Below are 24213 nucleotides of genomic sequence, written 5' to 3'. Positions count from 1 at the left end.
AGAAAAAAATAAAAATTAACTAATTTTCAATCAAACAAATAAAATTTTTTCTTTTCTTAAATGTGATCTAAGAAATGATTGATTAATATTCATTAAAATTTCATCAAAAATTTGTTTATGAATTTTTTTTGAAATTCATCATCATAACCTATTTGATGAAATATGTAAATATAAAATTCTGATAATTATTTGTTTTTTAGTCAGAAAAAAAGAAATTATTTTTTCTATTTTAAAAGTGATGAAAATAGAAATTTTAAGTGAGAATGGTTTTATTTATAAATTACCGTTTGTTTAAAAAAATGTTTGATTGAATTAATTTTCATATTTTAAGTTAATTCAAATTAAAAATTTATTTGCATTTAGTAGGTCTGCCTCTATTAATTGGAAAATCTATATGAATTTTTTCTAACTATCTTATTTTGCAAATAAAACAACTTAAAAAATAATCTTAAATATTATCATCATCATCAAATAAAATTATCTTTAACCAGCTTTAAATTAATTTTTATAGTATCATTTTTAATTTAAATTTAATATTTAAAAAAAATAAATGCATTTATTATTAGAGGAAATAGGATCATTTCAAAAATTTTTTTATAATTTATTTTCCTAATAAAGCAAATATTTTTTTAATCAAGTTATTCATGTAAAAATCAAATTTAATTAAATAACCTAAGCGAATTAATTTTAAATCTTCTGATTACTAAATAAAGCTAAATAATAATTAATAGTCTTTAATTAGCAGTAAATAAATATGCTGAATATTATTTTTTTTTCTTTTAAATATTAAATTTTTAAAAATTAAGAAATTAAAACTATGAATTTTACTATTATTGCTAAAACTTTATTAAACTTTTTTATCATTAAAGTTTGCTTTTTAAAAATAGATTTTTAACTAATTTTTCATTTTAAAAATAAAATTCAATTAAACAACCTAAAAATAAAATAATTGAAATCTTCCTGCTTTTCAATATTAATTAATTATAATAAACTAACAGCTAATAACACATTAATGTAATATTTTTTCTTTTTAGTTTAAAGTTTAAAAATCTTTAGTGTAGTTTAAATTTTTTTATAAATATATATTTTCTTTTTATTATTTAGTTTCATAAAAATTACAATTCTAAAAAAAACATTTTTGAATTAATATTTTCAAAAACAAAATAAATTCAATTAATTAATAAATAAATAAATAAATTTAATTAACTCTAAAATCAACTAAAACCAAGAAATTTAAATTTTAATATACGAAACACAGACAAAGCTTAATTTAAAAAATATTTATTAGCAATTTTTTTATATCAATTTATTATGGATAGATGGACTAAGACCATAAAAATGATATTTTTAAATGATTAGATTTATCAAACATACTTTTTACTAGTGACATCAACTTTAATTCTTGGAACAATATGCATAGCCATAAGTTCTTGAATAAGTTGCTTAGCTGCATATGGGAGATACACTTGGACGATTTTGTAGTGCTTCTTATCACCTTAAGAGCAGCCAGTACAGTCATACTTGTGATTTGTAACATCTGCTTTAGCAAACAAACCACATCTTGAGCAAACATGGGTTCTGAACTGATCAGAAACGCCAAATGTTCTTTCTTTTAAGAAATTACTGGTACCTAGTAAATTTTAAATAATATCATTTAATAAAAACAAGATTTAAATAGAATTATGAGATAAATTTACCGTGAGCAATGATACAATCTCTTTCCATTTCACCAAAACGTAAACCACCACCTCTGGAACGACCGTGAGTAGGTTGTCTGACAATTGCTACAACTGGACCTCTAGAACGAGAATACATTTTATCATCGACTAAATGTCTAAGACGTTGATAGAAAGTAGGACCATAATAAATTTAAGTAGAGAGTCTCATACCTGTGTAAGGATTGTACAAGACTTCATTACCATATCTTTGATATCCATAAGTGTGAAGTTCGGAGGCAATATCTTGTAATTTAATGCCAGAGAATGGAGTAGCATCACCCCAAATACCCTTTAAAGAAGATAGCTTTGAATTAAGACCTTCAATCATATGACCAATAGTCATACGAGAGGGAATACAATGTGGATTAATAACCAATTCAGCAATGATACCTTCAATGTTGTATGGCAAATCTTCACCTCTAATAGTCATACCGCATGTACCTTTTTAACCATGACGGGAAGCAAATTTATCACCAATTTATGGAATTCTATTAGAACGAAGCTTGACCTTTACAATATACATACCATCCTTATCTTCTGAGAGAATAACAGTGTCAACATAACCAATTTCAGATCTTCTGCATCCCAAAGAAACATCCTTATATTATTTGTCAGATCCTTCAGTCTTTGGTAATTCAACAACTTTACCAATCAAGACATCTTCACCAGTTACTTAAGTTCCAGGTGCTTTATTTTAACAAAAATAATTTAATTGATTTAAAATTTAAAATCTTGTTTTAAGTAAAGTGAATTCTTTCAATTTTGAAATTTCTAAATATAAAATGAAGTACGTATGATTCCATCATAGTCCAATTTAAGGAACGAATAACTTGCAGGGATGATAGTTTTCTTTTCATCGGGGAATCTAATATGTTCAATGACAGGATTAAGACCCATATGTTCTTTCTTTTCTGTTGTTTTGTAAGTTCTGTAGAGGATAGATCTAAAGAGACCTCTATCTATGGCACTCTAATTAATGATAATACTATCTTCTTGGTTGTAACCAGTAAAGCAAGCAATAGCTACAACTGCATTACTTCCAATAGGAATATCTTTAGCAGTAATGTATTAGAGAGATTTACTTGAAGCAAGTGCAATTTGAGGATAGTACAAAATATGGCAAAGAGTGTCAAGTCTCATATGGAAATTAGTTGAATTTAAACCTAAATTAATTTATAGCAATTTTAAATCAATTAATCAATCAATCAATTTTAATATAAAATAAATAGTATTTAGCAAATAGAAAAATTTACCCATAGCCTGTTTACCCATAGCAGATTAAAGAGTATTTCTTGGACCTTAGTTGTGATGTCCAAAAGGAATAACGGAAGCACAGACACCAAGAATCATAGCAGGGTGAATTTCGCAATGAGTGAAAGGAAGATTAGTTCTTCTTGGATCATCAGTGTGGTAAAAATCATTTATATCTACAGCAATTAAAGCACCTTCTTCTTCTTCGACGTCCAAAAGTTCAATAAAACCTTCATCAATTAATTTTTAAAATGCCTTGCCTTCAAATTACTGGAGGATAGCATATAATTTAGATTTTGTAATCTTGAGTCTATTTTTTCCTTCACAGATTTCTTACACAGTAAAAACTGGTCTCATACCTCTACCTTGATCAGTGTAAATTCTATCAATTAAAAAAAATGATTACGTTAAATAAAAAATAAAAAAGACATTTATGTATGTTTTTGTATGATCTAGCAATTAATGTTGATAAAATGCACATAAATAATTAATTAATCTACCTGATTTCTTTGTTAATAATATCTCTGACAATAGAAAAACCATCGATTTTTTGCAATCTTCTAATTTCCTTAAAGACATCAATAATTTATTCAGGTGTTTCGGTAAAACCAATCCAATTACCATTGAAGAACACTTTTGTTTAGTAAGGAATCTTTTCAAGCTTAAGATTAAGAATATCAAATTAGTTAATTTGTTCTTCTAACTATTCTTGAATCTTTAAGTTATCCTAAGAACTTAGACCTAGGGAAACTTAAGCCAATAGAGACAAGTTTTTAACCATACCAATTTTCTAACCTTCAGGAGTTTCAGCAGGGCAAATTAAACCGTAGTGAGTATTGTGCAATTAACGAGGTCTGGCAAGCTTAGCAGCTGATTTCATAGGAGCATTAACTCTTCTCATGTGAGACATAGTTGCGAATAATGAAGTATCTCTTTTTAATACCTAAGCAACACCAGTTTTGACTACTTCTCCGTCTGCTGTCTAACCCCAATTACCAGTGGCTAGAGCCAATCTAATATGATCTGAAATCAACTTATGATCGAAAATATCTACAATAACATTAAGAGATTTTTGAGCATCTCTAGATATGTCATTTATTTTTTATTGCAAATTCTTCTTTGCATTCTTTTGGAATATTCTAAGTCTTTCCTTGAATAACTAACTGATAAGTGCACCAGCCATATCCAATCTCTTTTTACCATAGTGATCTCTATCATCTTCTTGAGTCTTGCCAAGAGCAGCATTTAACAATTTTTAAATCTTTTTTTTTAATTTAAAATATTAAACTTAGCTTTGATTTAAGAGCAAAAAATGAAATTTTTAAGCAAAATATTTTTAAAAATTACAAACAGAAAAACTTCTGTGTAATAAATAAATAATTTATTTCAAACAGATCAACATCTGTGTAATAAATAACAATGTATTAACTATAGATTAATAAATAAATAATACCATATATCCAATGAAGAAAAGCTTTTTATCATTATCAGATTCTTGGGTACCAATATGAGGGAGTAAGTAAAGCTTAAGAGTATCTTCTGCTGATTGCATGGCTTCTTGAGATCCTCTATAATTTGTGGTTGCATTAATTCTGTAACCGATGAAAATAAGGGCTTCTCTTTTATTGTTACAATGTTGAGCGAGCAAGAGGGAGGAACGAAGCATTTCCATCATTTATTCATTTTTAGGATCCTTTAAATTATAAAATATACGTTCCATCATTTCCTTATCACTTTCAACACAACCAAGAGCTTTAAGTAAAACGAAAATAGGGATATCTTCATTAATAAGTTTGCATCTTGCATAAAGTTGATATTCTCCGTCTCTAAGTTTTAATTTTAAAGCAAATTTAGATTAAACAGCATTAGTTTTGTCTCTGATTGATCTGATCTGTTTTCATTTTAAAATAACCAAATTATTTATTTAGTTTAAATAAATTTGAATAAAAATCAAATATTAATGCGTCTATTTATCTTTATCTATTGATTATCCTTTAAGTTACTTACTTTCATTTGTTAAATTAATTCATATTTTTAACTCTAAAAAATATTTTTTTTTAATAGATTTAAATTATATTTTTTGCTTATAATTTAGTTTCAAAGTGATTAAACGAATATTTCTTATTGAAATTTCATTCTGTTATATGATTTGTTTTAAAATGAATATGATATCTTACTTCTGCTATCCAAGGCATTTTTGGATCTTTTTGTTGGAAGACATAAACGAAGTTGAAGGCCATACGTTCTTGAGCAATGATGACTTTTTCTGAACCTTTGATAATGAAATAACCACCTTAATCAAATTAACATTCACCGTGTTTGATTCTACCTTCAAGATTTTCTCCTGCAAGACTGCAATACATGGATTGAACCATGACGGGTAATTTGAAAAGTGTGATTAAATTTTGGTTTTTGTCTCTGCTTGTGATTAACTCTTTTTGTTCTGTGCCATCAGGATGTTTGATGGTTCTGACTAACTAAACTGGAATTTTAATTTCTACAAAATAATCCAAATCACTGATACGAGCCATCATAGGATAGATCTTTTGTGCATGGCCTATTTTTTAATACAAAACAAACTTATTTCACTTTCATTCTTTATTTTTAAAATCATTCATTTTAAACATAATCTGTCAATCTCTTTCTCTCCAGCAAACAAATAAACTCATTTTGCATTTTAAAAATATTTTGTTTGAAGTTAACATCAAGTAGAAATATTTTTAAGTAAATTAAAATTCGAATCTATCTGCAATTTATTGTCTTATTTCATTAGTAAGCAACGTTTTGATGGTGTAAAAATTAAAATAGTAATAATTCAATCAATTTTAGCTAGAGAGAGTGATTAAATAGGTATTTCATAGAATATAAAATTATTTTTACTTGAAGATTAAGCATCCTATCCTCTTCTTCCCCATCCAAAAGTTCTTTCCATATGGAACTTTTAAGGAGGCAAAGGTTTACGAGGCCTGTCAAATGTTAAAGTGTATGAAGTTTAGCTCCTAATTTGCTATTCCTTTTTATTAGAATTCATATAATTTTCAGTAGGTCTCACTTCAATCTTAAAGTCTTCCATGATTAAAGGAAGAGATTCAATAAAGTGATTGTAAGATTTAATTTAATGAGAACAGAGACCATTATCCTTGAAATATTCATCAATAATTTTCCAACAGTCATCTTAATCTATATTTTCATTTAATTCATCATCATAAACAGGTGCGCTGTTTTCACCTTCGAAAAATGATTCTTCCTCGTCCATTTCAGTAAGATGTTTTAATTATATTGCTTTTTAGTTTCTTAAATTTGTTTTCTAAGCTTTTTTTATTAAGTTATTTATTCTAAGACCTCTGTCAACCCTATTTTTAAGCTGCTATGTTGTATAAATTAGGAGTGTCTCTTTTTATATTTATTTTCAAAATATATCAAAGATTCTATTTTTTGATTAATAAATTAATAATTTCTTACTACAAAATAAATAGCTTCAATCCTAATTAAGTGAAATTACTTTATTTTTAAATAAATTTTCTTGCTATTTTACACTGTACAATTAAGATATTCATTTATTTATATTTATTGATAGACAGATAAAATATTTATCTTTTATATTATCTTCAAGAATCAAATCTAATAACTTATTCGCCTTCATAATAATAGTTCCTTCTTTAAGGTATCTATCTAACTTAGTCTTTTATTTAATAGTTCTTTCAGCTAAAAACTAACTAGCTAGCTAGCTACCTATCTATCCTTGCAAGAAAATTTAAAAAGTTAAATAAAAATAAATTCCCGCAATTATACTTCATTAATAGTCATTTATTTAAAGAGTATAAAGCAAAAATATTTCTAAATTAAATATTTAAAAAACATATAAAAAATTTTACAATAACTTTTATCAAATGCAGTAAAAAATGAAGAAATGCTTCAAAATTTATACAAAATGAAATTATTCTCATTAACAATTTCAAATACAATATTTATATTTTGAGTTAAATTTTAATTAAATTAAAAAAGTTTTATTGATATTTGAAAAACTATTGAGTTAGTTAGTTAATTAGTTAGTTTGTTATCCACTGAATAAAATTCTTGAAAATATTTTTTATGTTATATTTTTTAGTCATTTTATTTTGATTTTTTATGATTCAACAATCATTTTAAGTATTCAATTCTAAAATTAAATAAGTAAAAAATAATTTAATAAAATTAGGGATTGTTTTTACATTCAAATTATTTTAATAATTTTTTTTTAAATACATTTTATAAAAACATAAAAATTTATCTTGTAAAATTTGTTTAGCGTTTTTTATTATTTTTTAGAAATTGAATTAATTTTAATTTAAAAATTTATTAAATTGTTTTTTAGCTATTTTTTGTTATTTATAAAAGAATTCTTTAACAAATCCAAATCAACTTTTATTTTTTATTTGGAAAATTAACAAAATAAATCATTTTTAATATTAAAAAGAAATTATTAAATAACTTTTTTAAAAAATTAATTTTTAAAAATCTCTATAATCTAACTAATTATTAATAAATTAGTTTGAATGTTTTTGTAAAATTTTTTGTTTATTTTATTTTAAAATTATTAAAATAAATTCAATTTTTTGAAAATAAAAATTATTTTTTTTAACTGCAGAAATATATTAATTTAATTTATTAAAATTTTAGTAAGCTTTTAATAAAAAAGAATATTTTCTGTTTATAAATATTTGTTAAAACAGTTGAGATTAGATAAATTATTTAAAATATTTAAAAAGATTTTTGTATTGAATATGAGAGAGATATGCTTTTTTTAAGATGAACTATTTATTTATTTATATGAAAGACCTTTTTGTGCTTGCTTTCTTAAAGCTTATTTGTAAAAATAAATGAGAATTATTTATTTGTTAGTTTGATAAATGAAAATAATAAAATTGATGACTTTGCTTTTGATATTATTTTTTTAGAAATAAATGAATGTATTCTTTTAATTAAAGATATTATGAATTGATAGCAATTAAATTAGTAATTAATTATTCTTAAAATTAATCTGAGCTAAAAGTAGGTATATATAGTAGAAGCACCAATAAAATAAATTTTTTATAAAAAGTTAGCAAAAGTAGAAATGGTAAATTCCTATTCTAATTCATATCAAATTACATAGCTTACATCTTCGTAGCATTAATTCATTCTTGATGTATTGAAAAATAGGAAATCGAAAATAAATAAAATCTTGAAAATAGCGAAAACATTTAAAGTGTTATCTTTTGTATTTTCAAGACTCATTTACCAGCTGAATACAAAGTAGAAGAAGATGTTATTGAATTGCCAACAAGTCTTAATGAGAAGGCTTTGAACGAAGTAACACATTTTTATTTTGAAATTATAACTCATAACATTAAATTTATATTTCAATCTTTATTTAAACAGAATCTTGTTCAATTGCTTCAAGCTTAACACGATGATGAAGAACCAACAAAATTTTAAAATATGCGTTTTGAATTCATGATTAAATCAGAGTTCCTTAGAGGTACTTTGAGATCTCACATTTTGAAGCATGATTTAATGACCGAAAAAACTATCGAAATTTGGTATACCTTCAGTTTATAGCCTCCTAAAGAAGATAAAAAGGCCGAAGAAGAAGATTGGGTTAGCTGTCTCACTCTTTTGAAGCCTTTTGAGCCTTCAAAGTGTTAACCTGTTATTGCTTCTCTCTACAATGGAAGCATCTCAGTCTACTCTGAAAATTTAAAGCATCTTTATAGACATTAAATAACTGATGCATCCATCAAGGCCATTGGTGTTTAATAAAAGTAATTACTTAATTATATTTTAACTTATTAGTTAAGTGATATTTCTACTTAATATATTTAGCTATTTAAGTGGCTCTGCAAACGAATATTTAGTATTTACTGCATGTGAAGACGAAACTATGAGAGTTGGTAATTTGAGCTACGAAGTTTAAAAAGGCAAAGTTAACATAGGTTATACTGAAATAGCTGATTGCATAGGATCTGAATCCTAATTATAATGTTTAGATTTAAATATTTTATAAAACAATCTCGTTTGTGCTGGTAATTATAAAGGTGATATTCTCGTTTATTCTCTCACTAACAAGTATTTGGAAGAAGCTCCTTCAGTAATTTTTTTATGATTATTTTATATATTTCTCAATAAAAAGTTAGCATTCAAAAAAGAAATTTTAAAAATTATTTTCAATGCTTTTTGATGAAGAAAAAATAAATTATTCAATAAAATTTAGGCTGGTGGAGAAGGTGTTGGCAAAAAAAAAGTTAAATTAAGCAAGAAATAATTAGACCCAATTACAAAAATTTCTATTCATCACGATAGAGTTAGCAATGTTTATTGGAAAGATTCAGATAGAATATTGAGTAGCTCTCATGATCACCATATAAAATTATATGATACCTCAAAGTAAGCTGAAGTAAATGATATCACATGCAAGGATTCAGCTGTTACTGCTATGTTCCCCACTAAAGATTTTATACTTTCAGGCCATGAAGATAACACAATTAAGTAATTCATTTAAATTATAAATAGAAAAAACTCAATTTTAAATTTTAAAAAAGGTCTTGGGATTTGAGAGATAAAGCTCCTGCTAAAGTATTCAAATCACATACAAGCTGGATCAGCAGCATTAAAGGTTTAGAAACAGATTCAAATATATTCTTGACCACTTCATATGATCACACTGTTAAAATTTGGGATATGAGATCCACATTCCCTCTATTTACATTAAAAACTCATCACGATAAAGTTTTAAGTGGTATTTGGAATAGTAAATCATTTAATTTTTAATTTTAGTTTCATTTTATAAATAAAAAAATATAATATAAACAATTATTTTAAAATTAAAGGCAGTGCAAGTGTCATTTCTGGAGGTTCAGACAACGAAATTGTTTCCCACTTATTCAATGGAGAGTGAAAATCTATTATATTCTAAATTTAATTAATTATTAAAAATGTGTAAAAATTTATAAATAAATCTTCATATTTAGTTGCTTAACTTATTCTTTTCTTGCAAAATATCCTACTAATTAATCTTCATACATATTTACATACCTATTTATCTCACAAATTCACTATTTAACACACTAAATCATCAATATAAAATAAGAATGATAATTAAATTTAAAGTAATTTTAAACAAAAATAAGTAAAATGACTATGCTTTGATATTAAAAATTTCTATTTAATACAATAAACATATAAATCAATAAAATAGATATAAACACAATCAATTAAATTAATTTTTTACAAATGATTAATATTTTTTTGAAAAGAACAACAAATAAATAAATAATTTTAAAAGTAAACTCAAATATTTTAATTATATAATAAAAAATGGGTAAGACAATCAATGTAAGATAAAATATAAATACTAAAAGTAGGATAGAGGTTAAAAAAAATATGAATAAAAGGATTTGCTAATAATGTAAAACGAATAAAATAATATTCACAAATCAGAAAAGACAGAAAGAGAGAAAGTAAAAAAATCTTTTAATTAAATCTTTGTCTTTAAATTCTAAAATTTAATAAAGATTATTCTCTACTTTTTTTAGTTTAAAATTAATCAATTATTTAATAAATAGTTAAATAAATATATTTTTTAGATCAAATTTTGCTTTTGATTTATTACTTGAAATAGTATTTATTGTATTACTATTTTATTTGTATCTCCATAATATCAGAAGACATCAGTCATTGATATATAAATCAAAAAAGAATAAAAAAAGGAGACTATTTATGACTTTAATAATTAATTAACTATTTTAATTAGAAGCGAGCAGTGTTTTTTTGATTAATTGAAATCAAAAATATCTTAAAAACAAATTTTAATTCAAAGTAAAAAGTTTTAAAAGAAAGAAAATTAAAATTAGGATGGCTTCAGATATTAGTGGAATCACTTATTTTACATTCAAGTTTGGGCTTTTTTTTGCAGCTTTCATAGTAGTCATAGCATTCCTTCTTTATAAATTCCAAAATAAGCTATTATATATTCCTGGTAATTTGCATTAATAAACAAATACAGTTTAATTTAGATTTCATTTCATGGCTAATTAAATTGCAAACTACCATTTTTGAAAATTTAAGTAAAACTCATTAAAAATAAAAATAAACAAAGTTATTCAAGGTCTTCCTAAATCTTAAGATCAAAACTAGTTGGGAATGTAAAATCCATAATAAATGTAATCAATTTATTCCTTTTTATTCTTATTTTTATGTTTAATTTTTAATTATTTTAATTAACTCCATTAACAAAATAAACATTTATTTAAAAATAAATAAATAAATTTTATTTTTTTTGAATAAAAGTGGACTTGATTATGAAGACATCAACATCAAAACTAAAGATAACATTAATTTGCATGGGTATATATATCAAATTAAAGTTTTAATAATAGGATTTTAATCATTTTATATGAATTATTTACTTTAATAGATGGATTGCAAAAAGACCTAATTCTAAAAATGTTGCCACCGTCGTCTACTTCCACGAAAATGCAGGAAGTATTTAATCATTAAATTATTTTAATTTGTTTTTTAAAAGGTAAACTATATAATAGATATTGGTACTAGAATTTTCTATATGAAAGAATACAACAATCAAGCTAATGTTAATGTCGTTTTGGTTGCATATAGAGGGTAATTATTCCTTTTTATTTGTTAAGAGTGTTTTAATTTAAATATATTGTTTATGAAAATATAACATGAACTATTTAACAAAATTTAAAAATAATATAGATATAGCAACAGTGAAGGTGAACCCAGCGAAGATGGTTTAATGATCGATGCAGAAGCTATACTAACTCATGTCTTTAGTAGAACTGATATTGACACTAACAAAATCTTTTTACATGGTAGATCTTTGGGAGGTGCTGTTTCCATTTACAGTGCTTCTACTTTGAAATTCCCTGTAAAATATATAATAAGCATATATTCTTTTTAACTTAAATAAATAATTTATTTATTTATTATTTAGCTAGCTGGAGTTATAGTTGAAAACACTTTTACATCTATTTCTGACATGGTTGATGTTATTTTCAGTAAGGTCAAATTTTTGAAAAATTTGGTATTAAGAAATTACTGGCCCAGTATAGATAGAATTCCAAAAATCAAATAACCTATGTTATTTATCAAGTCTGAATTAGATGAATTGGTTCCTCCAGTTCAAATGTAGAGACTTTACCAAGCTGCTACCAGAGTCTCTTTTAAGAAATTAGTAAGAATTTAATCTATAAAATAACTTTGAAAGCTTTTAGAATCGAATTAATTTTTTAAAACGAATCAATTTATAAAAATAGCACATAATCCCTGACGGTGATCATAATAACAGTTGGACTAGAGATTAGACTTCTTATTTTGATGCAGTTTAAAATTTCATTAAAGAATGTCTTCAATAGTGATTAATAATAATTAAATAAACAAGCAAGCAAAAATATTATTTTTATTTGATATTTATTAAATTAATTTATTTCCATAAATCAAACAAAACTATTGTTAAATTAAGATTAATTAATTAATTTTAGTGATTTTTTTATTTTCAAAATTTCATTTTTTGTAATTGCATTTAACGAATCTACTTTTTAATATATATTAAATGAAATTTTATTCACAGAACGATAGTTTAAAGTCAATATCTGCATTTTAATTGGAAAATCTTTTATTGATTAAATTTAATTCAAAATATAGAATTTAAAAAATTCTACTTTAAAAATTAATTTAGATATTCTTTTACATATTTAAAATATTCATTTAAAGACAATAAATAATTTAATCTTAAAATGTGTTTATTTTAATTTGATTTTTGATTTAAATTTTGATAAAAAAAACTTTGACTTATTTTAGTTATATAAAGTAATATAAATATAATGATGGATTTTTTGATAATTGCTTGATTGAATATAATTAGTTAGGTAAAACAAATGTAGAAGAGGATTTTTATACTAAGTAAAGTTTGAAATTAAAGCATAAAGATAGAGGGATACTTAAAGATAAATTCGTAATAATTATTATTTTACTTTCTAAAACTAATTAAGTGAGTAATTTTTATAATTATGTATTATTATTTATTCTCAGAGAAAAAGAAGTTTGAGATGATAAAGTAAGTAAGTAAATAAATAAGTGCACTTTTGTTAATAATTGAATGAGTCAGTCAGTTAGTTTATTAGTCAGCCAGTGAGTGAGTGAGTTATTAAATGAATAAATGTTACGTTTTATTTGGATTCATTTTTGGCAAATTTGGCATATAAGATTTATAAAGATGAACTTAGTTAATTAAGACAACCATTTAATTTTTTAATATACGAGTAAACAAAGTACGGTTAGTAAGCTATTTATCTAACTAATTTCATAATTTCAGGGCCAAAGTTTTCCAAGATTATTTTCATTTATTTATTTATTATGTTAAATAATAATTATTTGCTTATTTATTTATTATTTGATTTATGAGTACATTGTAAGAAATAAGAAAATTAAGAAAATTTATCTATCTTTGATTGTTTATATTTGTGTTGATTTTTAATTCGAAATTTAAAATAACTAATTACTTCTATTTTTTTTTCAGTATTGACTTCAACTTGTCAAGTTTATCGATTTATTTATTATTTTATTTATATTTTATTGTTTTTTTGTTAGTTACATAGCTTTATAGGTAATATTTAGTTAGTTAGTTAATTGTTTTTAAGTATATCTCTACTATAATAATTTAATTTTTATAAGTTTAATTGCAATAGAATTTTACTCTCTCTCAATAATTTATTTATTTATTTACTTATTTATTCTTTTTTAAATTTACTTTGTTTATTATTTGAACTAATATACAAGGAGATTATTTATTTATTATTTGGTTGATACTTTGATTGATTTATAGCTAAAATCCTCATTCTTTTTGGTTAAAAGATAGTTTAGATATTTTTATAGATTGCATTTGTTATGTTTGTTTGTTAACCCGCTGCTAATTAAGTCTTATCAAATTGAAGATAATTAATTATCACTAAATGCTTTAAAAGTTTGATTTCTTAGAGGCAGCTAGAGTAAGTGGATGGATGAATTTCTTACTGGGCGTAAAAAGATTTGAAATTTTTTAATTTAAATTGCTTGACTCGTCTTCGTCGATATCACAAAAGTTATTTATATCTTCTTTAAATTTTGCAACATTATTATCAAAGTTTTTACCTTTGTAATTATCGCAGAGGGCTTTATTTAAATCTTAATTCGATGAAGGAGCATCCAGACTATCAGTTGAGGAATAAGAGCTATGAGACTTGACAGTTTTATGTGAGAAATGGCTTTTTAAAGATTTTATTGATTTGAGAGAACGCATACTTTTTCTATAAAACGACTTTGGATTATCGCTGTGCATATTTATTATTGTACTTGTATTGAACTCTACACTTTCTCCTGAAGCTTTGCTTCCAATAGATTTTTTTAGATCGTCATCAAGCAGCTATTTGGTTTAATCATAATAAATTATTTAAAAAATTTAAAAGAAACACAAAAAAACTCTTTATAAAAAAAGCAACTATCTCTTTATCAAATTAGATGACTTATTCATTAAAATTTATTGATGTTTTTAATTAGATAATTAAATATATTTTTTTTGTTATTGATTAATTTATGAATTATAAATTAATTAACTATTTCATGTAATTCTAAATTAAAATAATTGCATTTTTTTTTATAGTTTTTTTGTTGTTTTTCCAAAAATCTTTCGATTAAAAAAAAAGAGAAGTTAATCATTCCAAAATTCATTTTTTATTGAAAAAATCTTGAATTATTTTATTTGTAAAGAAATAATTTTATTACTGAGTTTTTAGACAGACTTGATTCTCTCATGTGTTTTTTTCTATTTGTTTTACCAGTTTTATTTGTTGTTAAAGATTTTTAACTATGTTATGGAGAATTAGGGAAATATTTATTCATCCATTTGGATTTTAAAATATCATTGCAAGCATATCTCTTTTTAGGATCAACTTCAACCATTCTGCGGATCAGGTGCTTGCATTCATCTGAAATTTTATTCCAGACTGGTTAGTCATACGAAATAGCACATCTCCTATTGTTTTCAAGCACATCTTTATAAGTCTTACCCTTAAAAGGAGAGCAACCACTAACAAGACAATATAGTATAACTCCTAAACTAAATATGTCTCCCTTTTCAGTATATGGGCCTAATTTAAACAGCTCAGGAGGTAAAAATCCTGGCGTACCTGCCCTACTTTCAAGTTTTTCGTAATTAATTTTTTCAGCAAATCCAAAATCTATAAGTTTACAATCGTTATCAGTTTTATTCACAAATAAAATATTTTCTAATTTCAAATCTCTGTGCACTATTTTTTTACTAAAAAAATGTTTTAATAATATTTAATTATTTTTAAACTTTTTTCTTTTTCTTTTTAAAGCATCTCATTTTATCATATTTTGTTGTTATTAATTTCTCAATTTTGATTTAATTACAAAAGTTGCATTCTTTATTTTTAAAACCTTACTTTTTTGTTTTTGTATAAATTTGCTTAAAATTCATAGATAGATTAATCAGAATGTAATTTGTTTTTGAGTATAACTTTATTTAATAGATTATATGAATTTTAATCCATTTTGATTTTAATACTAGCCAATAAAAATTAAAAAAACAATATGATTGATTAATGCTAATTAATATTGGTGTTTAATTTTATTTGATAGATATCATTATATATTTAAAATTTACTTATGAATATGAAGTAGACCTTCAGTCAGATTTTTTAAGATTTCAGCTGCTACTTCTTCTGAGAATCTCTTTACTTAACGAAGCCTGGAATAAACTTCACCTCCCACTAAAAACTCCATGATGTAAACAAGCTGATCGTGGTCTTGATATATTTCTTCCATTTAAATAATATTTTTGTGTTTTGACTCTGATAGAACCCTGTACTCATTGAGCAACATTGCCTTTTGAGCAAAAAAAAAAAAAATCAGAATTAATCAATATTGTGCTGGGTAATAAATGAAATTATTATAAATATATTATTTTTTACCACAAATTTATCTTTGTATTTATTTTCTTCAAGCTTCGCTCTTTTAATAACTTTAGCTGCAAATATTTTTCCATCTTAAATTCTCTGCACCTTAAATACCTTTTTTTAGTAATATTAAATATTTTTTATATAAGCTAAAAATATTTGAAATATAAGCGCATATTTTTTTAAAAGAGTTGCTATTTATCCTTCACTCAAATCTTCAAAACCAAGTTAGTTCTCTCTCTCCTATATCATATTTTTGCTTGCATTTGTAACAACTCAAACACTTTTAATAAAGAAAAGCAAAAAATTAAGAGAGGAAATAAATATTTTAACATTTATTAATCGTATTTCATTTTCTTATATTTAATTGTGTAAGTTCTTCTTAATAATTTTTATGATTTGTTCTATACAACTAAATAATATAGACAGACAAGTGAAATTCTGTGTTTTTTCTTATTTTTTTCTATGATAAAAAAGTTTTTTAATTTTAATTAAAAATTCTTTCTTTGCTTGTTTGTTTGTTTCACTTTAGTAATTTAAGAAATTTAACTATGTAAATTTATTTTCCTCCTCATGAATGTCGAATCATTGCTTTCAAGCTTGGATTTTTATAATTTGAATACTTCTTTCTTAATATAATATCATGTTTATCTATCTAGCTAAATATTAATACAAACTTATAGCAGTCCTATTATTATGTTTTCTCTCCTCTATTCATAATAAATTACATGAATCTTTTCACATAATTTATTTATTCATTCTTTTTGTTTTTGTTTTTGTTTAGATAGAACCTTTCTGATTAATACCAGCTATTTTTAGTTATTTTATTTATTTGACCTTATATGTTTTTTAAAAGTCCTAGTAAATAATTTAAAAATACTATTCAAATATTTCTCTTAAGCTGTACTATTATCTACATAATTTATCTCAATATAGAAATCAATAGAAAATTGAGTTTTTATATTAGATTTTGAATAAGTGTTATTACTTTTTTACATAGTCTTTAATTATCAATCTCCTATTTGCATGTAATGGACTTAACTATAGAAAGTAGTATTCAAAGTGTATTTTTATAGAAGACTTAGTAGAAACGCAAATTATTTTTATTACCATAAAAGTTCACTGTTAAGCTTAAACTATAATCGCTATTAACTATATTATTTATTCAGGCTCATTTTTGATAGCCACATTTGAAATTATGAACTTGGAAGATTGGCTTTGAGGATAGATAGATAGATAGCAAAATATAGGATTAACAACAAATATGCTTTGAAAGAAATGAAGAAAATGAATTTTACGCTTGCAAAAGAACCGGAACCCAATGGCTCTAGCTTTTTATAATTATCACGGAAATTTTAAATAATACACTTGCCACGTATCGCTTAGAAAAGCCTATTGACAACATCTTACTCTTTTGAGTATAATTTACGGACGTTGCCGTCTTTGAGGAATTCAATGTAATAAATATCACCGTTTTTACCTTGTAAATTCTTCTTTTCAATGACAATTTCCTAACCTAATTTAATGAAACCTTTGAAATGAGTGTCATTTTTGTTCTTGTAGTAAACCAAAAATTTTCCCTTGAGGGAATAAAGGTATTCTTTAGATACCTTTGTTTTTTTACTGATACGATTTAATGTCACACTCAAAGGACCATCGTTTATACTTTAAATAACTTCGTCCCCTGTACCTGTATCGTCCTGATTTAACTTACTTCTAAAAACATTTTCTTCCTACTCCATATCAAGCTCATCTAATGTGAGCTTTTTGGGATTTTTTAACCAAAATGTGCTTGAAGATCCACTATTTTTTCTGCCAAAAACTGGCCACCACTTTCCTATATCAGATGCTTGTGGATTCTCAACTCTATTTGAAACCTGAGACTGCGAATTTTATTATTGATTCTAATTTTGGGAGGTATTGATTCCCTGACTTGGTTGTTGCTATTGTGAAGACGCCATTGTTTACTGTTATGAGTGATGCTATTATGACTATACTATACTCCTTTATTATTTTCTCTTTTCGTCTTCAGCCATAAAAATTTTTTTAATTCAATAAAGTTAATTAATTAATTAATGTGAATTTGAATTAAGCAGATTCCCTCCGATTTTTCTCTTTCACAAATATACAATTCTCTCGCTCTCTCTTTTGATAGTATCGATAAGGATTCTGATATTATTTGGAATATTATTGAGTGCTAACAAACTACACGCACACCTACTAAATTAGAGTTAAGTTCTTTAAAGAATTATTGCTAAGTCCTTAATAAATCTAATCGATCTTAATCCTATATTTTATATGAATTAAAAACTAGTTTTTCTTAATTTATCAGTTTATAGCTATATGTTTATATAGATTATGCAAAGTATGTATATTACTATTTCTTTATTCTTCTTATTTTTGTTTGTAAAACCACAAAACCAAAAAGTTAAAAGACTATTAAATTATTAATAATTCACTCAAAGTTAAATTCATCACTCATTCATTTATTTCTAACATAACAAACAAACAAACAAACAAACAAACAAACAAACAAACAAACAAAAAAACAAACAAACAAATACAAACAAGTCAATCAAAAAATAATATCAAACAAAAAAGGAAGAAGAAAGAAACAAAAAACAAACAAATAAATAAATAAAATAAGTCAAGATAAACCAAATCAATTCAACCTGAAAATAAACAATTTGCCATATATTTATAAATGCGGTAATGCTATCACAGTATTTTTATCAAATAAAAACTATAAGAAAAATAGAACAAGAAATTTGGGCCTTAAATTTATAGTTAAGATCGCTTTATTAAATAAACAGTAAATTAGAAATTTAATTAATTAATTATAACTATCACAAATAATTTACTCTCGCCTGCCATAGCTCTTATCAATAATAAATCTTATTGCAGATTTCGAAACTTTTTCATAAGCAAGCATACTTTCATTCACATAATACAAAAAAAAAAATAAAGTCAAACTTCATACAAAAATAAAAGCTGTAATCTAATAATTCTAAATGCAAGCTCGCAAAATAAAAATATCCAGTAAATGAATTTTTGATCTTAAAATATATTTATTAAAAAGATTAATATTATTAAATAAATTTTCTATATTTATCCTCCTTTATTTTTCTTAAAAATGGCAAATATATTTTTTAAATAATATTTTTTTATTCTTTTAATTGAATTTCATTTTATAATACAAAAAACCTATCCTAAACTGAAATTCGGTACTAAAAAATAATATTAATAAAAGCTTCTAAAATATCAGAAATAAAAAAACATTTCATAAAATGCCTGTTTTTTAATAGTTTAAATTTATTACAGATACTTAAATTCTTTTTATTTGTTAACAGCTTAAAATCAATCTAAAAAATTAAATGGAGTTGATTGAGAATTTTTGTAAATTAAATAAAAAAAAAGTATTAACTAATAATGTAACTTATAATTCTTAAATATAATTTGAATTTATAAAAGCTAAAAAATAACTAGAATACTATTTTTCTTTTTCAATAAGAAATTGATGAGTTTTATTTTTAATAAAAAATACCCTTCGGATAGATAAAAATCTACATTTTTCTTATACTAATTATTATATGAAAAAGTTATTTATTTATTTATCTAAATTTAATTTAATATTAATGGATCAAATATATTGAATTAGATAGAGTCATTTTAATTAAAATTTATGAACATGCTTTCACATTAAAATAAAATTTTAACTGAATAAATTTCTCAGTAATCTATCTTTTATTTTACAAATAAGGCAATTTATTAAATAAAAGAGTGGCATTTTTGTGTTAAATAATCAAGTTTTCTGCATTTAAATTAACATAGAATCCAAATAAAATATAGATGGCAATCATTTTGAAGGATTGAATGATTAATACTTAATTTTATGACTATAGGATAGGATTTTTAGAGAATTTAACATTTAAAATTAATAGCTAGACTGATTGACAAAATATTACGAGAAAAAGTAGTTCTACTAAAATGAATGAATGAATTATATTTATAAATAAAACTGTAACACAGAAATGGGTAGGTACGAATAAAATAACTAAGTACATTTAAAAGTTTAATATAGATAGCATCTAAATATTAATAAAATAATTAGCTTAATTAGAAGTGTTCCATCTTAATCAGATAGTTAGATTACTAGCATTAAAATTAGGTTTTTAAATACTTAATTAACATTTTGCAATTTTTTTTAACTTATAGAATAAATAATATTTTTACTAATCAATTTCAAACCACATCGTATTTGTTAAAATTGGGATTCATATAGAAATCTAAGAGTTGTCTATGTTTTTCTTCCTAAGTATTAGGATAGTCTTCTTCATACTCAGCTATCTCATCAATATGGTCTTCAAATTCTTCCATATCTATTTCATCATATTAGCTAGCATTATCTTTTTTAAGCTCTAATAAATTAGCTCTCTTTTGTTAATAATTCTTTGCTGCCTCTTCTTTACTTAGCTTAGATAAATCTATCAAAAGTTCTTTAATGAACTTCCTTTTTTTATGTATGTTACATCTAGGGAACCATCTTAAATGGATCCACTCATCAAATTCCGTCTAATTTTATTATTTATATATTTAATTAAAAATACAATTAAGTTTGTGAATTTTAATACATTATTGAATAAACTAAGGATCTATTAAGGGTCGTTCAAAAAATTCTCTACATATTCTAACAAGTATAGTCCACAGTCTACGTAGTTTGTTTATCTAGGAATCTAATTTTTATTATTTAATTAACTTTTAATTAATCAATTCAATATTCATTAAAAATTTTAATAAAAACCTTATTTGTTAATTCTAAATTATTTTTTTCAAAAGCAATTAAAAAAATTGCCTAAAATCAATCAAAAATTAGCTTAAAATTCTTAATTGAAATAAAACATTTTTAAAAAGCTATTAAAAACTAAAAAAATAAAATTTTTAATTTATTTTGAATTTTTTGATTTTATGAAAAAACTGTTTTTACAACTTTTTAGATGATAAAATGAATTAGATTGTTTTGTAAAGATTTACTAGAGGTTAATGCGAAGGTAATGTTCTCTCGTTATAAACTATGTTCTTTTATATGGTACTCTTTTTCTTCGTTTCATACTCCTTGTTGAGATATCTTAGGAAGAGATGTTAAAAATAAATTTATATGAAGAAAAAATAATTTTACAATCTGATCATGTTTGAGTACTTTGGATCAAGTAGTCCAAAGCTGTCAAAGTAAACTAAACATGGCTTGTTATATTCTTTTTTTGGTTTATTTGATGAGTTTTCGTCCTTTATTTCTTTGTCTTAGTCTTATTCATCGTCTTCATCTATGGTAGTAGGATTTTCTGAGCTATTTTATTGTCTAGCTTCGCTTTTTTCGTCTTGGTCGAATAAGTTTTTGTGGTTGCAGACTATGATGACTGACCAGTGCTCAGGTAAATTGAGAGGAAATACTAGGAATTATTTTTCAAAGATATCTTCTTTAATCCACTTTTAATTAAAAGATTGATCGTTATTTAACGTATAATTATTAAGCAAAAATTAAAAACTTTGTATTCAAAAATAAGCGCTAATTTGGTTCAAATAAATTAATAATTATTCAAAAGCAAATACTTTTAAAATGTGAATTCATTTTTCAATATTTTTAACGTTTTTATTTTAAACAAAAGTAAAAAATAATTTTAATTTAATGTATTTATTTATTTAGTTTTTACTCTGCGTACAGCTTAGTAATTTTTTTCAAACAAGCCATTTATGACTTCAAAGCTACTTGAAGATAGTTGTTCTATTTGGTCATTTGGCGCCAATTTAGACATAAAGTATGTATTGAATATGAGTACCTTTTCTTTCATTTCCTAGCTTAGGATTTCAACCTCAAAAAATCTATTTTATTTAAAATAAATAATTGAAAATGCTATTATAAAATAGCAAAGTAAGTTATTCCATAAAATTTATTAATCATAACAAATTTTATTATTAGTACTAAAGCAAAATTGACAAAAAATAAGAAGATTCATTAAAGATATTTTATTATTTTAAAACAAATGCAAGATTGTTAAAAATGTTATTTATTAAATATTGTTTTCTTTTTTTATTAAGTAAAGTCTTTTTTTACTTCAAGAAAAAGTTAACTATTGTGTCATTGAGGTATTGGTTAGGCACCAATTTTTTTAAATCGTGGTGTTCTATTGTTATGTCTTTTTTTCTGTCGTTCTACATATAACTGTAAGTATAAGAAAATTTTTCATAAACCATTTAATCACTTTCGCTGCTTTCTTCGTAATCGTCAGAGAAGTTGCTTTCACTTTCTTCATCCAATTTAGACACATCTTTCTTAACGCTTAGTTAAACTCTATCCATTTTCATGTAATTGTTAACCATTCCTTAGTACTCTCCATTTTGGGAGTGGTTTTATATTTAAATCATAGATTGTTATTATTGAATTTAAAGACTTTATTGTGGCACAAGCAATTGTTGTCCTTTTATTTTTGAAAAAATATTTTATTTGAATGAGTTTTAATGATAAATTTAAGGCTTCTTAAAGCATTTTGAAAAGAAAAATAATAAATTGAATATTTACCCAACTATTGCTTCATTATTTAGCTGTTTGCTTATTCTAAGGAGGGTAAAGTTTATAGATGCATGATTTAATTTTACTAAAAAGCAGATAATTGTTAATCATAATTGGTGCCCTATAAATTCTACGCTAAAGCTGGAGAATACATATTTTGTATTTAAAGTTAATTAAAGTATTAAGGTTGCAAATAGGCAGTTTATGTTTATGAGAAAGGATTAGCTTATGTTTACAAGAACATAAATTGCTGCTGATATTTTTATTTTTTTATGGCTCTCCTAGTCCTTTTTAATTTTATATATTTCTCAGTAATGATATTGCCATCTATGCTTGTATAATATTCGTGATTTAAAACTAGCTTACGCAGCTAGCCAATGTCTTTTCCTGAGCTAGGAACAAATGAGTTTTCAGTCTTTTTAATCTGCTTTTGAATTGATGACATTACAGTGACGTTGTTATCTGGAAACTAAATTTCTTCTTCAACTATTTGTATTAGCTAAGATAAACTCCTCTTTTTGATAACCTGCTAAGTACTATTTTATTTACTGATATCTATATATGTTTTTCTTGCACTTTTAATAGTAAATCAAAATGTATTACACTTTATGCATGATGATATTTCTGATTGAAAGAAGGGTCTCAAACAAATAAACAAGCTAATAAACAAACAAAGAAACAAATAAAAAGCCTAAATAATTATTAATTTATTTATTTATATAAAGATGATGATTCAAATAATGAATACTTTAGTCTCTACTGCAAAATTATTTATTACTTCACCTCTCTAGCTATTTCAAACACTTAAAAAATAAATACTCTTTAATTATTTAAAATATTTTTCAAAAAATAATTATTTTAAATTCACTTACTTGTTTTTAAAAATTAATTGTAAAATAGACTTATTCAAGCTAATCAAATATCAAATAAATATATAAATTAATTATTATATTATTTCCCACATTATCTCAGTGTTCTTCCTTTCTTTCAATATAATGCTATTTCAAAAATTTTACCTCTGATCAATCAATCAATCAATTTCTTTTTAACCTATATAGTAAATGCAATTTGAAAATCATATTATAAATAACACGAAAAGCATTTATTTTATTTTACTAAGAGCTTGCAGCTTTATTTAGAATTTCTTCCAACTCATCTCTTAAATAGAATGAATGATTTTTATTTTGATTGCTTTCTAAAATTAGATATATGTTAGGGCGCCTAAAAACCTTAATTTTCAAAAATTATTAACCTTCACTGAAATCTAATCTGAATTTATAAATAATTTATTTTTTTTAGCATATGTAAATAAAATAAGGAAAATAATTTTTAACAACAAATAAACAAAAACAATTTTCAAAAAAATTAATTTATTAAAATCAAAACTATTTTAAATTAAAAAACTTTCATTATTTTAAAAATAATAAGATATTTTATTTTGTTGTATGTCTTTTTTTAAATCAAAGTTTCAAAAATTTTCTTTATATTCCTAAAAATTTCATTGAAATTATTTTTAAAAATAAGCAAAATTTCTGAATACAATAAAATAAACCCAATGATTTAAATTTTTTCTTCATTAACTTATTTTGAATCCAAATGTGTGTTTTCTAATAAATTTTTTTACAATTAAGATTATTAAATTTCTAATAAAGTTTAATGAAAAAAAAAGATGTAGAGTATTTTT

The 24213-nt window shown here is 23.6% G+C and overlaps 5 protein-coding genes across 5 annotated transcripts; 2 read left to right on the top strand and 3 right to left on the bottom strand. All coding sequences in view use genetic code 6, as the record gives it.

Moving 5' to 3' along the window:
• Positions 1-1364: 1364 nt before the first annotated feature.
• On the bottom strand, positions 1365-6225 carry TTHERM_00077230 (DNA-directed RNA polymerase II protein; the record flags this gene model as incomplete). Its single annotated transcript, XM_001015664.3, has 8 exons — positions 1365-1630; positions 1698-2405; positions 2510-2881; positions 2972-3351; positions 3470-4230; positions 4423-4860; positions 5147-5526; positions 5850-6225. The coding sequence occupies 8 exons, from the start codon at positions 6223-6225 to the stop codon at positions 1365-1367; spliced, it is 3681 nt and encodes a 1226-aa protein (XP_001015664.1).
• Positions 6226-8064: 1839 nt separating this feature from the next.
• Positions 8065-9885, top strand: TTHERM_00077220 (ribosome biogenesis protein WDR12, putative; the record flags this gene model as incomplete). Its single annotated transcript, XM_001015663.2, has 7 exons — positions 8065-8067; positions 8151-8300; positions 8370-8752; positions 8814-9078; positions 9202-9476; positions 9530-9738; positions 9818-9885. The coding sequence occupies 7 exons, from the start codon at positions 8065-8067 to the stop codon at positions 9883-9885; spliced, it is 1353 nt and encodes a 450-aa protein (XP_001015663.2).
• Positions 9886-10841: 956 nt separating this feature from the next.
• Positions 10842-12367, top strand: TTHERM_00077210 (alpha/beta hydrolase family protein; the record flags this gene model as incomplete). Its single annotated transcript, XM_001015662.3, has 8 exons — positions 10842-10965; positions 11086-11149; positions 11277-11333; positions 11404-11471; positions 11528-11606; positions 11706-11877; positions 11944-12183; positions 12266-12367. The coding sequence occupies 8 exons, from the start codon at positions 10842-10844 to the stop codon at positions 12365-12367; spliced, it is 906 nt and encodes a 301-aa protein (XP_001015662.2).
• A 1586-nt stretch (positions 12368-13953) lies between these two features.
• TTHERM_00077200 (Serine/Threonine kinase domain protein) lies at positions 13954-18000 on the bottom strand (the record flags this gene model as incomplete). Its single annotated transcript, XM_001015661.2, has 5 exons — positions 13954-14409; positions 14769-15303; positions 15673-15893; positions 15980-16078; positions 17263-18000. 5 exons carry the CDS (start codon positions 17998-18000, stop codon positions 13954-13956), a joined length of 2049 nt encoding a protein of 682 aa, XP_001015661.2.
• Positions 18001-20206: 2206 nt separating this feature from the next.
• On the bottom strand, positions 20207-23143 carry TTHERM_00077170 (Ulp1 protease family, carboxy-terminal domain protein; the record flags this gene model as incomplete). Its single annotated transcript, XM_001015658.3, has 8 exons — positions 20207-20536; positions 20596-20697; positions 20996-21089; positions 21141-21448; positions 21673-21841; positions 22074-22437; positions 22539-23077; positions 23133-23143. The coding sequence occupies 8 exons, from the start codon at positions 23141-23143 to the stop codon at positions 20207-20209; spliced, it is 1917 nt and encodes a 638-aa protein (XP_001015658.3).
• Positions 23144-24213: the final 1070 nt, after the last annotated feature.

The sequence above is a fragment of the Tetrahymena thermophila genome (genome assembly GCF_000189635.1).
Source record: "Tetrahymena thermophila SB210 genomic scaffold scf_8254650, whole genome shotgun sequence".
Classification (NCBI taxonomy): domain Eukaryota; phylum Ciliophora; class Oligohymenophorea; order Hymenostomatida; family Tetrahymenidae; genus Tetrahymena; species Tetrahymena thermophila.
Note: the sequence above shows the minus strand (reverse complement) of the source record. Positions and strands in the feature narration are given on the sequence as shown.